Source organism: Nycticebus coucang, chromosome 5 (assembly GCF_027406575.1).
Source record: "Nycticebus coucang isolate mNycCou1 chromosome 5, mNycCou1.pri, whole genome shotgun sequence".
Classification (NCBI taxonomy): domain Eukaryota; kingdom Metazoa; phylum Chordata; class Mammalia; order Primates; family Lorisidae; genus Nycticebus; species Nycticebus coucang.
This window is the reverse complement of record NC_069784.1, coordinates 27,560,744-27,576,940: the sequence shown is the minus strand read 5'-3', so window position 1 is coordinate 27,576,940 and position 16,197 is coordinate 27,560,744. Positions and strand designations below refer to the sequence as shown.

Below are 16,197 nucleotides of genomic sequence, written 5' to 3'. Positions count from 1 at the left end.
TTTATATAAAACATGATCTATATATAATACATATTTAATATACAGACTCTGGATTTTCAGCTATAAAAATCATAATTTATTTTTAATAATTTACACCTTTAGCTAAGGCAGCAAGTATACAGGGGAAAAAAACACTTCTATGAATACTGTTAAGAAGGGATAAAAATGCTTGTTATACACCCAAGATTGTTATAAGGATAAAATAATTCAAAAGAAGGTGCTGCAGGGATCTTTTTCACATGAAATGATCCTTATCAGTGGGCCACCCAGAGAGAAGTGATATAAATTACGTACCTATCCTCTGTCCTTCAGGTAAGACTTCAAAGAAACACATAACCATCCCTAACTTTATCCAGTTCAACTACAGAATTATACATTTTGTTAATTTATTTTAAATCGTTTATAAATATTACCAATATTACAAATAATATTGGTAATACTACCAATATTAATAATTTTTAATTAACTTTGTTTTAGAATAGTTTTAGATTTACAGAAAAACTGAAGACTTTACAAGCTTCTTATATGACTTAAGCAACTCACTTCCTCCATTATTAATAATACATTAGAATGGCATTACATTAAGTAGTATTGCTAAATTAACTCAAGTCCATTCTTTATTCACATTTCCTTAGTTTGCACCTAACGTCTTTTGTTTATTATTCCAGGATCTCACAGAACATTTTAGTGATCATGTATCCTTAGGTTTCCCTTTGACTGTGCGATTTAATCTATGATTTATAAAGATAAAGAACTTGTTTTATCCCTCCATTTCCCATTCTAAAATTTCTGTCCAAAGTCATTTACGTCATTTATTTTGATCTTTTCCCTGTTTACATCTGGTAGTTATTAATCCTGTGTTCTGCTGAACAGAAAAAGATGGGTGGTAGGACTCCAAGGCTTTTTCTAATCCTTAAAGTACAGCCTACCCTCCATATCCCTGGATTGTGCATCAGTGGATTCAACCAACCTCAGATCAAAAACTTTTGGGGGGATGGGGGGTGGAGAATGAGCTGTATCCATACTAAACAAATACAGATTCTTTTTCTTACCGTTATTCATTAAATAAAGTAGTGTAATAACTATTTATATAGCATATACATTATATTAGGTATAACAAGCAATCTAGAGGTGACTTAAAGCGGTGATCCCCAAACTTTTTGGCACCAGGGACTGGTTTTGTGGAAGACAGTTTTTCCACAGACTGGAGATGGTTCCAGGATGATTCAAGCACTTAACATCTCCACCTCAGATCATCAGGCAATAGATTCTCAAATCTAGATTCCTAGCGGCACACACAGTTATAGTATAGTTTGCACTCCTATAAAAATCTAATGCCACTGCATATCTGACAGGAGGCAGAGCTCAGGCTATGATGCAGGCAATTAAGAAGTTTTACTTGTTCACTTGACCACCTGCCACTCACCTCTTGCTATGTGGCCTAGTTCCTAACAGGCCCACAGACCATTACCAGTCCTTGCCCTGGAGGTTAGGAACCACAGATTTAAAGTATATATGGAGGGTTGTGCATATAGTATTATATGCATATAACATACCATTTTATTACTATAGAAAGAACTTGAGCATTATGGATTCTGGTATCCACAAGGATTGGGCAAGTTCCTAGAACCAAACCCCCACAGATATGGAGGGGATACCTGTATGAGGTCCTGGCTGGGTACAGCAGTGTTTTACTTTTTATCTCCTGACTTGAAAATGAAAACTTTACTTTTGACAAGAATGACAACTGCCATTCTTTCCTGAAACAATCCAATTCTCCTCTCACACCACATTCCCTTCAATTCCATTACCTTTTCTATCTACCATTAACAACGGCATTTTCATTCAACTTGTTCCTTAGAGAAACTTTTTAATTAAAAGCTTACTTCTGTTCTAATAAACTCCGACAACCCTCTCACAAAGAGTCATTTTTATCTCCCTAAGTCTTTCCCCAAAATGGAAAAAAAGGATGCTTTATTCATCACTCTACCTCACTACGCAATATTCCTTTCAGACTACAGTTCTACCACCATCAATGAGGGCAGCTTTTGACATCAATGCTACCTAGTAACACCACACTCTTTCTCATCAAAATAGCCAGTGGGTCATTGGGACACTTTCTCTAATTACATAAAGCCTTTAGCACCTGGCATCATTTCCTTCTACTCACTCAGCCCCTGAATCATCCTATGTGGTCTTCAACACTCTGGTCTATGTCTTAAATATTTTAGCAACTTTTGTTACATCTTTGATTTTTATTTTCTCTCTTGTTAATGGCCACATAACATTTGAATCCCCTTTCCTGACTTCATTCTTCTTGATCCTCCCATTCTCACACAACTGCTGAACCAACTTTCGACCTTTACAGTAACCAGTCAGTTCCCTTTCTATTCTCCTTTGGCTTGACTTTACGATGTAGCCTAAGCTCCTTGACCCCAATATTCTGTTCATGCACTACCGGTATTCCTTTAACACGTTAATTCCAAACTTAGACAAATCCAATCTTATGTTCTGGCTACGCTTCTGTATGAGTTGGGTATTAGAGTGAAAACATATACCCTCACATACCTAAACCCCCAAGGCTAATTTTGTTAAGTATTCTGTTATCTACTTTTAGCTGATTTCCCAATCCATTTTTCAAAGAGTTATCCACAAATTCAGTAGTCCTTTATCCTACTTTCAACCTCCGTATGTTCACCAAGTATCTTGTAATATTCACTTCAGAATTCTCAGATTGTTTCAACCAACTTCAAACTCCTCACTTACATTTCATCTGTTCCATTTTCTCCTTTTGCTCAGAATGACACAGAATGGTGGGGGGGAAAGTCCATTAAGCTGATTTCAGTTCTGCCTCTCTAGCTCTACACCTCAATGTCTATGTGAACTTGATAAAAATCCTTTCTAGTTCTCACAATAAGAATATCTCTATTTTCCAAGCCCTAACATTTCTATTACTCTTGATTCAGTCTACTATAATCAATCCTAGGACTGAGCCTTGAAAATAAATACAAGTAACCATTCCTTACATACTAGGCACTGTGCAAAGTTCTTCACGTATGAACACATTTAATCCTCATAATAGCCTCAGATGATAGGTACTATCTTTACGTCCATTACAAATATGGAAGCTGACAGGATCTTAAGACCATGCTCTTAATGATCATGCACAATGCTTCACTGAAAACATTTCATCTTCAGTCGTGCTTTACTGCTAAGTTACTATCCCATTTCTTCTTCCTTTCCTTGGTACACCTCTTCAAAGAGTAGTAGATAAATTCTTACTTCATTTATATCCTGGTTCCTTACAGTCTGACTTATGCCTACTCTCCTGAATAATTTTATGCTAATTGCTGGACTGAACAGACATTTCTAATTTTAGTTCTATTTACTCAGTTCCTCAATTTCTTATTTATTTTATCCATAATATAAATGTGCCCTGCTTAAATTTTAATGCCAGCGCCTTAATTCTCTTGCTTATACTTGGAAAATCTTAAAGCAAAGTTTTAGTATCACTCCTCTCAGCTCAGAATTCACAACCCCACAGAACCCCTGTCCAAGTTCTAGGCTTAATTTCCTACTCTCTAACAGACTTCTTCACATGTTTCATTCTTCCTAAGCAACCCAATTAGTAAGATGCCAAATCCTATTACTTTATGTATAATTTCCCCCGTATTTCTTACTTTGCATTCTAATTTTACATTCCTATAACTTAACAATTATCTCTGAGGCTAACAGTCTCCTACCTGGTATTCCTAGTCTCCATTTTCATCTCTCCTGTATACTCTGGAGCCACAGTTAATTTCTTAAAACTAATCTGGTCATTTTTATGCATATGCGTAAAAAAATATGAAGAATCCTTCATATCAATGGTCCTTAACCACTCCTCTGACAATCTGATGAAAGACAAACACCTAAAACTTGGTCCACATGAAACCAAGTTTTATGAAATGGTTACATAAACTTTAAGGTTCATCTTCTGATCATTAAAGAGTCTAAGAATACCTATATATAAAATTCACCTTCCTTAAGAGAATAGTAGTTCTGAGATCTCATAGTTCTAATAATTCTTTTTGGCATCATTACTTTTCTTATTTTCCCAATTACCTTATTTGTTACTTTTAAGTGAAAGTTTGTCACTCCAAAAACATGGTATATACTTTTATCACATTTGCTTATACTGTATTTTTGGTACATTAAAACCCTCCAAATTTCTCCTTTTCCTAATGAATTACTCATTCCATTATGCACTAAAACCACACTAACATTATTATATATTTCACTTTACTTTCAATTAAAGCTATTCATATATTTGCTGCCTCCATGAGATTATAAGCTTTATGAAGACAGAAGACTTGTTATTCTTCCGAGTGCCTACCACAGTGTTAAAGTGACTGCTTAATAATGCAGTAAGTTTAGCAGGGCGTTGTGGTGGGCGCCTGTAGTCCCAGCTACTTGGGAGGCTGAGGCAAGAGAATCGCTTAAGCCCATGAGTTGGAGGTTACTGTGAGCTGTGTGAAGCCACGGCACTCTACCGAGGGCCATAAAGTGAGACTCTGTCTCTACAAAAAAAAAATAATGCAGTAAGTTAATAAACCAGAGTAACAGCAAAGTGAGGCAGAATCCATCTAGGCATGGAAATGCCCATGGCAATTACTTAAGTAAGGGTAGCAGAAAAATCTAGAAAATGGGGGCAAATGGAGGGTAGGTTCAGAAAGAAAGAATTTCACTTTTAAATTTAAATCAAAATCAACAGCAATACAAAAGAAAGAATATAAAGTTAGGGAAAACTCAGGAAAAATAATATCGAGAGAATCTTAACAAATGCCCTATATATATCTACTGCTTTTTAGAGTTGCTAATACAACTCAGAATGAGCTTTACCTCCTTAGAAAGAGGAATATTTTATACTACGGTCATAAACATATATGGTTTTCTTCTAATTGCAGAAACAGTAGTCATATACATCTTCAAAAGGCTTTTCTTTATTTTAACCATACTACATATATAACAAAGAACTCTTAAAATTTTTTTCAAAATACAATCTATGGTCGGATTTGACTTACATCTATTATTTATTTATTATTTATTTTGATACAGAATCTCACTCTGTGCACTGAGTAGAGTGCGGCAGCATCACAGCTCACCTAAGAGCCAACTCTTAGGCTCAAGGGATCCTTTTGCCTCAGCTTCCAGAGTAGCTGGGACTGCAGGTGCCAACAGTGATGCCTGGCTCGTTTCTTTTCTTTTTTCTCTTTTGCTCAGGCTGGTCTCAAATTCCTGAGTTCAGGCGATCCATGCACTTTGGCCTCTCAGAGTGCTAGGATTACAAGTGTGAGCCATAGTACCCAGCCAAAAGAAATTTTTCTTCCTTTCTTTTTTCGGAGACAGAGCCTCACTTAGTCACCCTGGGTAGAGTGCCATGACATCACAGCTCACAGCAACCTCAAACTCCTGGGTTCAACCGATCTTCCCAAGCAGCTAGGACTACAGGCACCCACTACACCACCAGCCTCGTTCTTCTATCTTTAGTAAAAATGGAGTCTCCCTCTTGCTCAAGCTGGTCTAGAACATCTGAGTTCAATCAATCCACACACCTTAACCTCCCAAAGTGCTAGGATTACAGGTGGGAGCCACCATGCTCAGCCAAAAGAAATTCCTTAGAACTACAGCTGAAGTTGGGTGTAGTGGCTCATACCTGTAATTCTAGTACTTTGGGAGGATGAGGTTGGCAGACTACTTGAGTCCAGTAGTTGGAAAAGCCAGACTCTGTCTCCCCTAAAAAATAGCCAGGCACTGTGATAGGTACCTGTAGTGGTCCCAGCTACTCAGGAGGCTGAGGTAGAATTGCTTGAACCCAGGAGTTTGAGGTTGCTATGAGCTATGACGCCACAGGACTCTACCTAGGGTCACAGAGTGAGCCTCTGTCTCAAAAAAATAAAAATATTTCCAGTTGAGAATGATGAGTAATTATAATGGATCAGTTTCAGCAAGACTACATGATCATCAACTAAGAACTTTACATCGTATCTGTAATAAAAGCACTCAACTATTACCCAAAACTATTTCTAATGCTCGAAAGATAAAAAACACCTCAGATTTAAAACACATTCTTTCAAATATTATTTAAAATGAAATCACAGTTGATTAAGCTCTCAAAAGGATATCGTTTCAAATTAATTTGTGACTCAAAAATTAAAATTTCATCCACGGACAGAAATTTAAAAATAAACAATTCTTTCTACTTTAGCTCTTCCAACTTCTTTTCTAAATGAGACATTTTCAGATTTAAAAATTAACATTTTAAAAGTCAGCTATACCAGAGTAGAGGACGTTCAATAATGCAAAAACTCAACACCATTTTCTAAGACTGCACAATACAGAAGGTATGCTCGAACTATAGTTTACTTCCAGGCATTAAGACAGACATGAAATGAGAATCAAAGTTATAGGACAGTAAGTTTGGATAAGTATTTTCACATGACTTCTGAGCAAATATTTCCTAGTGATGCTGGACATGATAAAATATTGTGTTTTAATTTATACATATTTTTACTTTGATGTTACTATGGCACACAATAATGTCCTTTAAAATCTATGTAGTTTTTATGGGGGCAAGACATGATTGCAAGAGGGACTTTACCTAACAATTGCAATCAGTGTAACTGGCTTATTGTACCCTCAATGAATCCCCAACAATAAAAAAATAAAAAAATAAAAAAATCTATGTAGTTTAACATTTCTAGGCTATTATTTCTAGGATGGTTGTATATATGTGATTATTCAAATTTTTCTTGGAATGTAGCTTTCAAAATACTCTGCAGTAGATGAATTATCACTCTGATTTTATGCCCATTATTTTCTTTGCTATAATTAGTCTAGTCTGACTTATGAGATGTTGTAGAGTTTTGTAAAAATTACAATTTTGGTATATAAATATCAATGTATAATTTGTAAAAAATAAAAATAGAAATTCAGTTTACCATATTTTTATTTACATTAGATGTTACATATCTAACCTATTTTGTAGCCAATTTTGAATGGATATGTAAAAATACTCACTTTGGGCTTTGTAGTAAGACAACCAGGTTAAACACTAAAAAGACTTGGCAATAACAAATATCTTAGTATGTGAAAAAAGATAAATAAAACCATGGGACCTACGTGTTTACTAAACGCAAGACATTATTCTAGATTACTATGCCACAGAGAGATATCAGACCAATAGCAGGATACAAGTACACTGTATCCTATTAATTACTTAGAAGCATAGACTTTGAACTGGAGGACCTAGCTTTCAATACTAACTCAGTCACTCACCAGTTATGAGACTCTTAGCAAACTACTCTTTGTGCCCTAGTTTCCAAATGTGTAAAATAGGGGTAATAACAGTAACTATGCTTAGAGAAGACGTGAGCATTAACTCACAATGTAAAGGGCTAAGAATGATGTCTGGCACACAATATATAATAACAGCTATTATTAATAACTCCTATGCGTCAAACATTTTTCATTCCTGGTTTTAAGACATTTCCACATTCTAAGCTATTGTATTTTGAATGTTTCTGCCACAAAATAATGACATAAAGAACTCTAAGCAACAAGATGGAATGTAATTAACCGTTTTTAAATTCATAATTTTCTAATTATTTCTAGGGTAGTAACTATCACAAAGGGTTTTATCTTGGCACTTTGACAGTGGAGTCAAATTTTTATATAGGGATCGAATGATGGTAGGAAAAAGAACAGCTAATCTATCAATATTAAGGATCCAAAAAGACTTTACTTTTTAGAAACTGATATGTATGGACCTCTAAAACGCCTTTTCACTAGGATTTCTTTTTTTAAACGTCTACTTAATGGCCTACCATCACAATAATTAACATTAAAGTAGCCTTCCAAACTCATGAAAATACCAAGCAATATTTTTGTTTTTTCTAAGATGTGGAGCTACTGAAAAAACTCAAAACTGAATATCATCCTTGGAGGACAATGAAACTCTAAACATCCTTAACATATTAAGTAGTATCAAAAGACAATGAATCTAGTTGCCTTGAAAACACATACACACCCTGAAAGAAACACAGCATGATCTATACATACTCTACAAAACATACGGGCAACTGCTCTACTACCTCAATGCTACAACACTATTTCCAATTCAACTAGTTTTGCAGTTTTTCCTCTCATCACTGATGATATAACATATATAAGATAATGTTTCACCAAAAATGTTTTTAATTGCACAGTTTATGAAATTCTACTCAACTAAATAAACAGACACAGCTCTGACTAAACATACACACCTATACAACAACAACAACAAAAAACACCTAAGGATGTTAACCCTTTAATTCTTAGTTGGACATTATTTTTACCTCACAATTAGCTATAAGAGAAAAGTGATTTAACTATTTGTATTTACTGAGAAAATATTAATTCTTCCTGGCCCTTTATTTTATGGGGATAAATTTCTTTTGAGAGAAAGATACCTAAATTTTAATTAATTTCATTTTGCCCTTTTCCACCACTTTTCCTTTTGGGGGCCATTAGGCAGAACAAATTAAATAATTACATAAATAAAAATACTCACCTCTAAGCTAAGGTTATCATTTCAAACCACTTTGGCTACTAGAACCTGTAAGCAGCCAATAGTTTCAAAAGTTTAAAGTACATGTTGGAAAGAATCTATGTTATACCCATTCAGAAACTGGATGATGTAATTACTTACTAACAAAAGCTGGGCATCAACCTTTTCCTTGTAAAACCAGCAAATAAATGCAAGAATCTCACTGTCCTGCACAAACCAAGGCAGACAGCTCTAACTGACAAAGGAAAATCTACTTTTAAAGATTTCAATCTAATTAAGGAATTAGATAGAAGGAATATGTGAATATATTAAGGAACATGTAGAACGAAGCAGTATCTGCAACCTCCCCTTGTAATAAATTAAGGTAGCAATTATTAGTAGATTAAAATCATAAAAACCACAACCAGTCTTAAGACATTACATACACCTCTCCTGAGACATGATACAAAGTATAAAGAAGATCTATAAAGTATTCTAGCTTAAAAAAAAAAAAAAAAACAGACAAGGAAATAGCCAGAATAATCTAATATGTGAATTTTCTAGAAGATCTTGTAACTGGGTCTCTTCATTAAGTAAATAGAAATGAATGAAATCTGGGGTACAGGGAAAGGACTGTGACAGACTGAAAGAGACTAGGAGACATAACAACCAAGACCACCTATGGCCCCTGACAGGATCCTATTATGAATAAATCGAACCCTAAAAAACATTTTTGAGATAATTGGAGAAATTTCAATAAGAGTTGGGTATGTGACAATATTAAGAATTGTTATCACTGTCAATTTTGGTATGATAATCATTTTATTGTTTGGTAAGAAAATGCAATTATTGTAGATACCATGGGTAAAATTTGAGAAGACACATCACAATGTCAAAGATTCATTTAAAAAAAAAAAATACATAAAAACAAGTGTAAGCACTATTGAACCAAGATGATGTAGGTATATAGAATTCATAGTACTAATACAAGGTCTGATGACAATCAAGATCATGAACTCATCTTAAGAGAAGTGCTAGGAACCTCACTGTGAATATCACCATGGTCACTAAGTACTTCCCCCGGGAAGCTATGCACTGATGCCAGTGTCTATACCACTCTCCAGAGCAATTTTGGAACTCTTTTTCTGGACTGGCTATCAGAGCTACTGTATGAAAATCCGACAATTAAGTTTTTGAACTCATCCTAGAAATCTAGTCTAAGAAAACAATTTAAGAGGCAAAAAAGTCACGTACCATATAAAGGCATCAGTACAGAAATAGACCTAAATGTACACTTTGAAAAATATGATATACCCATTAGCATGCTATGCAAGTATTAAAACTATCTTTTTTTAAAATGCTAAGTAAAATGCCAATTAAGATTAGTTCCTCAAACAGGTAAATTATTTTAAAATAGCTTTCCAAAAACTGACCTGTCTAAAACAGATGAATAAAGCTGAAGGCCAGCTCGTACGAAACATGAACATAGTATCATTAATAAGCATTTTATAAAAATTATAGTACATTCCAACAGAAAGGATGACGATAACCAATTTAGAGAACTGTAAATACTAGATAGGCACTTAAAAACTGTAAACTAGATCATTAAAGAAAATAATGGATATTTTCCTATCCAATTTGTCATGAAATTTAAAAATAATATTTAATGCTGGTAGAGGGGAAAGCAGAATAGCCAGACTCATATACCATTCATGTTAGTTTAGTACCACCTTTCTAGGAAGAAATTTGCAAATAATATCAATAGGCTTTAACATTTTCTTTGACCCAACTATTCTAGTTCAAGAAATCTAGTCTAAGAAAACAATTTAAGAGGCAAAAAAGTCACGTACCATATAAAGGCATCAGTACAGAAATAGACCTAAATGTACACTTTGAAAAATATGATATACCCATTAGCATGCTATGCAAGTATTAAAACTATCTTTTTTAAAAATGCTAAGTAAAATGCCAATTACAAAACATAAAAAATTACAAATGCAGCACCATTTTCATTTGTACATAGATATGTATTTACATCAAAAAAAGAAAAATATGTAGAAGTAGTAGTTATATCCTGTAAATTATCCAAACTAGGGAGTCTAGTAGTTGATTTTTAAAACTTATAACCTACCTATTTTCAAAATTGAGAATACTTTAAAAGCTCAGTTACAAGATGGAAAACCATTGAACAAGTAAAAAATAAAGTCATCTAGGCAAAGAAGATAAATTCATCATATTTTTACCATAAAACATTTACCTTTTTCTTATGAAGCAGAGATGGAGAAGCAAAAATACATTATACTAAAAAATTCAACACAAAGCTGGAAGACACTAGACAACTTATCAAGAACTAAAGCTTACCGTTTTTAATACAAAAATGTAGAACACTTAAAAAATGTTTAAAAATACAGAGTAAGAAAAAGTTTTTCTGGGGCTTCATCATCTTTTATGAAGAAGACCTTACTATTACTTTTTTAAAAAGTTCACTAAGGTCATGAGATCACCCGGAAACAGTGATGAATTCCCCATGAGAAGAATCCAGGTGTCTTCTAACCATGGTTCCACACAGGTTCCTAGTTCATGTAAACATCCCAGATGGGCAAATACACATAGCTGCTTAGGGTCCAAGGAGTGATTGTTGTTCTAGCTAGAGATTCTTAGTATTTTATCTTTAAATTGTTTCTTTAATGAGTTACATGTGAATTTCTTTTTTTTTTTTTTTTGCATGTGAATTTCTAAACTTTTTAGAAACTATAGTAAAATCTCGATGCCATCACTTAACTTTATTTGGATAATTTAAATAATGTATCTGCCAAGTGCCTAGCAGAATGCCTAGGACATAGAAGCTACTTGACAACTGCTGACTCTTTTTTCTTCTCTCAGAGTTTAAAAATCTATAATAATAATTTTAAGTGAGGGCTATGTTTCACTCATCATTGTCTCACTCTTAACTTTCCCTTACTTGGTACACTGTGAAATAGTCGATCTTACTAATTAACAACCAGAATGAAGGGAATTAATGTTTAGACTAGGCCCACACAGTGACAGAGATTCTGCAAGGCAAGGGGGTAAGCAACCGAAAGCATCTATTAAGAGTCATGATAAACAGCTATGGCTTATGACAACTATTTCAGAAAATTAGAAGAAAGGGTCAGTTTTGTTTAAAGTCACCAAAATTAATTTCAAGTAGCCACTGTTTCTCTTGTGCATTAGTGTCTCTCCACATTTGTGTCACTTAGATTTCTTATTTACAAGTGGACACCATGACTGTAATATATCTACATTAAATAAGTATTTCAAAGAATTACTTCATTATTTTTTTTTAAATGATGGATGTAACAAACTGTAACAGCTATTGTACCAACCACCATTTATTATATCCTGACTTAAAGATAATCGTATAAACACTAGAAATCAAGAAACAATTTCCCAAGCACATCAAATAAAACTATAAAATTCCAACTTAAGTTACTTCATTCATTTTACTTACAAATTAACATTTTCCCTTATTTCCTTTTCTTTATCTTGATTCATCAACTAATAATTGCATATTTTTGCACTGTATTTTAATGAGGTGGCTCAAATCCATTGTGGGATAAAGTGAAATTAAGACAAAATGCAAATAGCAAAACTAATTTTATAAAACATTTCTTCCAAGTTTAAATTATTTTTCAAAGGGGCTATAATAAGCTTTAAAACACCTATTATGCCTATTCCCATTACATATGCTTTTCCTATTAATACTTCACTATTTTCATGTAGTACTAAATTAAAAGTCAGATTACAGCCCTAAAAAACAGGCACAGGCCCTTAGACCTAGATTTAAACTAGACAGTATTCAAGTTTAAAGTGCAAATATTTCACTAACAATTCAACAGTACTTCTTCAATAGAGCTTTTCTGCTTTTGTTTTGAGAGTGGTACAGAAGAAAAGGTCAGGGTGGTAAAAGGAACAAAACTAATATAACTTAATTATATTTATGAAGTTACACTTCAGATTTTTTCTAAAAGCATACATATGCTTTCTCACCTGAAAAAAAACAAAACTCACAAAACCTAACAGAATTTGTTAAGGTCCTAAATAAGGATTCATTATACTTACTGGAATTTAATAGGCACTTTCCCATTTGTAAAAAGTGGTACAGACAATAAACATCATACCTAAGAGGGATGTCTCCTTGGCAAATGCTGCAGCAATGGCTGGGTCCAATGCAGGTTGTCCATCCCCAGATGGAAGATCAGGTCGAGTATAATCCCGACTTTTATCATTGTTGTACTTTACATTCAAATTCACAAGTTTGGAAAAATCAATCCTTAGGGTACAGCAAGCATTATAAATATTCTGACCATCTAGGGCCTATAAAAGTAAAAAAAGTTTATCAGCAATCCTTCTAAATAAGGAATAAAAATTAGCAAAAGTATAATTTTGACAACAAAACTCAATACTGAAAACCTGCTCATAAAAGCCCCCAGAAAGAGGATGCAAATTTCATACATTATAACTTTGCTGTTCCAGCTGTACATGTATTAGTTTCCACCTAAAACTATCTTCTTTAAATAGAAAATGCTACTTAAGGCTTGGCACCCCATAGCTCAGTGGTTAAGGTGCTGGCCACATACACTGGGCTGGCAGGTTCGAACCTGACCAGAACCGGCTAAACAACGACAACTACAAAAACAACAACAGCAGCAGCAGCAGCAAAAATAGCTGGGGGTTGTGGCGGGTGCCTATAGTCCTAGCTACTTGGGAGGCTGAGGCAAGAGAATCACTTAAGCTCAAGAGTCTGAGGTTGCTCTGAGCTGTGACGCCACAACACTATCCAGGGAGACATAGTGACACTCTCTGTCTCAAAAAAACATGCTACTTAAATCTAAAATACAACCAGTTAAGAATCCATGTAACACTTTTAATTTTAAAACCCTACAAATAGTTTACTTTAAAAAAAAAAACAATAAGGGTCAAAGGTATTCAGTCCTACCAAAGCAGTACCATACTAATGTCTGCACAATGAAGTTACTTTTACACATACATTTACTGTTGTATGGCAGTACAGTTTTGGTATAGTTTTAAAAAGTTGCATGGCAGTATAGTTTTAAAAAGTCTGATGTCATGAGGTTGCTTCACTAAAGCAATAGAAATTCCCAGAAAATGGGGCAAAAAAAACCCCTAGTTTCGTTCTTAACCTCAAGTGTTCAACCTTAGTCAGAATACTTTGATAAAATTAGCAAATCTAGTGTCATTCCAGGACAGTTCTAGAACAGAGGAGTGTCAGTTCTACACTTAAGAGCCTGGACTCAATTAGTTCATCTTGATCAATTTAACCTCCCTGCAGCTCAATTTAACCTAGAAAACCTAATGCTGCTATGCTTCCTCACAGAATTAAATAAAAAATCGTGTATGTGAAAGTATGAATTACACAGGACTTTGCTACTGTTAAGATTATCTTTTCTTTTTTCCGGTCCTGAATGATTACCATTTCTAGTATAGCTGAATATAAGGTAGGAACAAACCAGAGAATGGTAGAATATACTGTTAATCTTTCATTATAAGAATAAGCATGTCGGGGGGGAGGGGGTGGGTAGAGGGAGGGGGATCGGTGGGATCACACCTGTGGTGCATCTTACAGGGGTATTTGCGAAACTTGGTAAATGTAGAATGTAAATGTTTTGGCACAGTAACTGAGATAACGCCAGAAAGGCTATGTTAACCACTGTGATAAAAATGTGTCAAATGGTTAAAAATAAATAAATAAATAAAATAAAATAAAATAGAAAAAAAAAGAATAAACATGTCCTGTTATGGAGAAACTAAACTTCTACAGAAACTTAAGTATATAAAGCTTTTAATTAAAATATTCCCACTCTCTGAAACATAAAATCTTTTTCCTTAATATACAAAATTAAGTTTTATATGACATTTACCAAGCTAAAAACTAACCTAAAAAATTTTCAGCGTAAGTTCACCCACTGAAATATATATTGGTGAAAACTCATAGGGACTTCATATAAATCAGGATATAAATTGCATTTAGGTCAGGTAAGGACGGTATCTATCACGTAAAAGTAGAAACCACTATCAATTTTATCAGGCAGAATAAAATTACTATTAATTTGCCACCCTGCTATAAAAGCATTGTAAATAGATATTATTCTACTCATGCAGCATTCTTACAGGGAAAATGTGAGTAAAGTAAAAGAATTTATATTCTAAGAGATGAGGTCTCAATATGTTGGCCAGTCTGGTCTTAAACTCCTAGGCACAAAGCAATAATCTCACCTCAGCCTCCTGAGTACCTGGGACTACAGGTCACCATACCTGGCCCTCCTAATTACTTTTATCTGATCACCATACATTGTATGTGTGGAGATGTCAATATGTGGACTGTGAATAATGTATAATTATCAGCCAGCCAAAAAATTAAGCAGAAAACAAATTGTACACTGTATGTACCTGTGTTTAGAGTTTAAAAAATGCCAACACAAAAACCATGGCTTCTAGTTTGTCTGTCACTGATAAAACCTCATACACCACCCTGATTTTGGTGACTCAATAACTGTATTTCCAAAGTTGGGGGGCTATGATGTATGAATAGTAATTATTTGGGGGGGAAAAAATGAATTCCAATTGTTAACTTATGCCTGAAAAGGCAAGTACAATAAGGTTGGATTATATAACCTGAGAACCAGTGAATAACAACACACTGAATATCTAAAAGGTAGATCGAAAATGTTTACCTTATAGACAGTAAGCATTATGATAAATGATTCATGTCTTTAAATCTTAGCATGCCCTTGTAACACAGGAAGCAAAACCTGGTTACAATATAAAGTCGTGGTTGGAACAAAATGAGCTCATAGCACTTGGTACATTATTACTTGTACCGCCTTTCTGCTACCTAAACCTATTTTTGCTCCCCAAAGGAGATTCTGAGGATGTAAATATAAGGAAACAGTAATGAGAAATAGTGTTGGTTCCATGGAAGTAATTATGACCTGAATGAAGCATTAGAGATCTTAATTTGAAAGCAAAAGAATAAACAGGAGAAAAACAGGTAAGACAAAGTAAAGACAGTTGATTTAATGGTTTCCTAATAATGATTTAATAATGAATTTTAATGGTTTAATAATGGAATAATGACAATGAGATACATGGCACCAAAAGTTAAAAAGACAAAGGAAAGCAGATATAACTAAGATATACAAAGAGAATCAAGGCATTTGGAAACAAAGATGTGGTGTATAAGTTACCATTTCGATGGTAACATTTTATTTTTTTAAATTATATTTCATCCATACATAACAATGACAAAAAAGACAAATGATGGGAATAAAAAGTAATCAGGAAATCTACTCAGAAAATCTGTTCTCTAATGAGATCTTTAAGAAGAACATAGGAAATAGTCTTAAAAAAAACTGAGCCAAGGATAGGTCTGGGTCACATCTATATGGATATATTTCAGCTAAACTATCTTGAAAATCTTAAATAGGTATATATTCACAATACAATACTGCTACCTTTTCAAAAGCACAAAACTTTTGTTGTACCTAAATCAAACAAAAATAAAATATAAGCCTAAGTTATACATAACAGCTTAAGTCTAAATATTTCCTTTTTATGACAAATACTCAGGT

The 16,197-nt window shown here is 33.9% G+C and overlaps 1 protein-coding gene across 5 annotated transcripts in view; it reads right to left on the bottom strand.

Annotated features, from left to right (window-relative positions):
• Nucleotides 1-16,197, bottom strand: part of PTBP2 (polypyrimidine tract binding protein 2) — a 78,672-nt gene that overhangs the window by 16,448 nt on the left and 46,027 nt on the right. For all 5 annotated transcript variants that reach the window (XM_053591250.1, XM_053591245.1, XM_053591247.1 and 2 more), the window contains exon 8: nt 12,727-12,922. In XM_053591250.1, the coding sequence (XP_053447225.1) occupies nt 12,727-12,922 (196 nt within the window). The remainder of the gene's footprint in view (nt 1-12,726; nt 12,923-16,197) is intronic.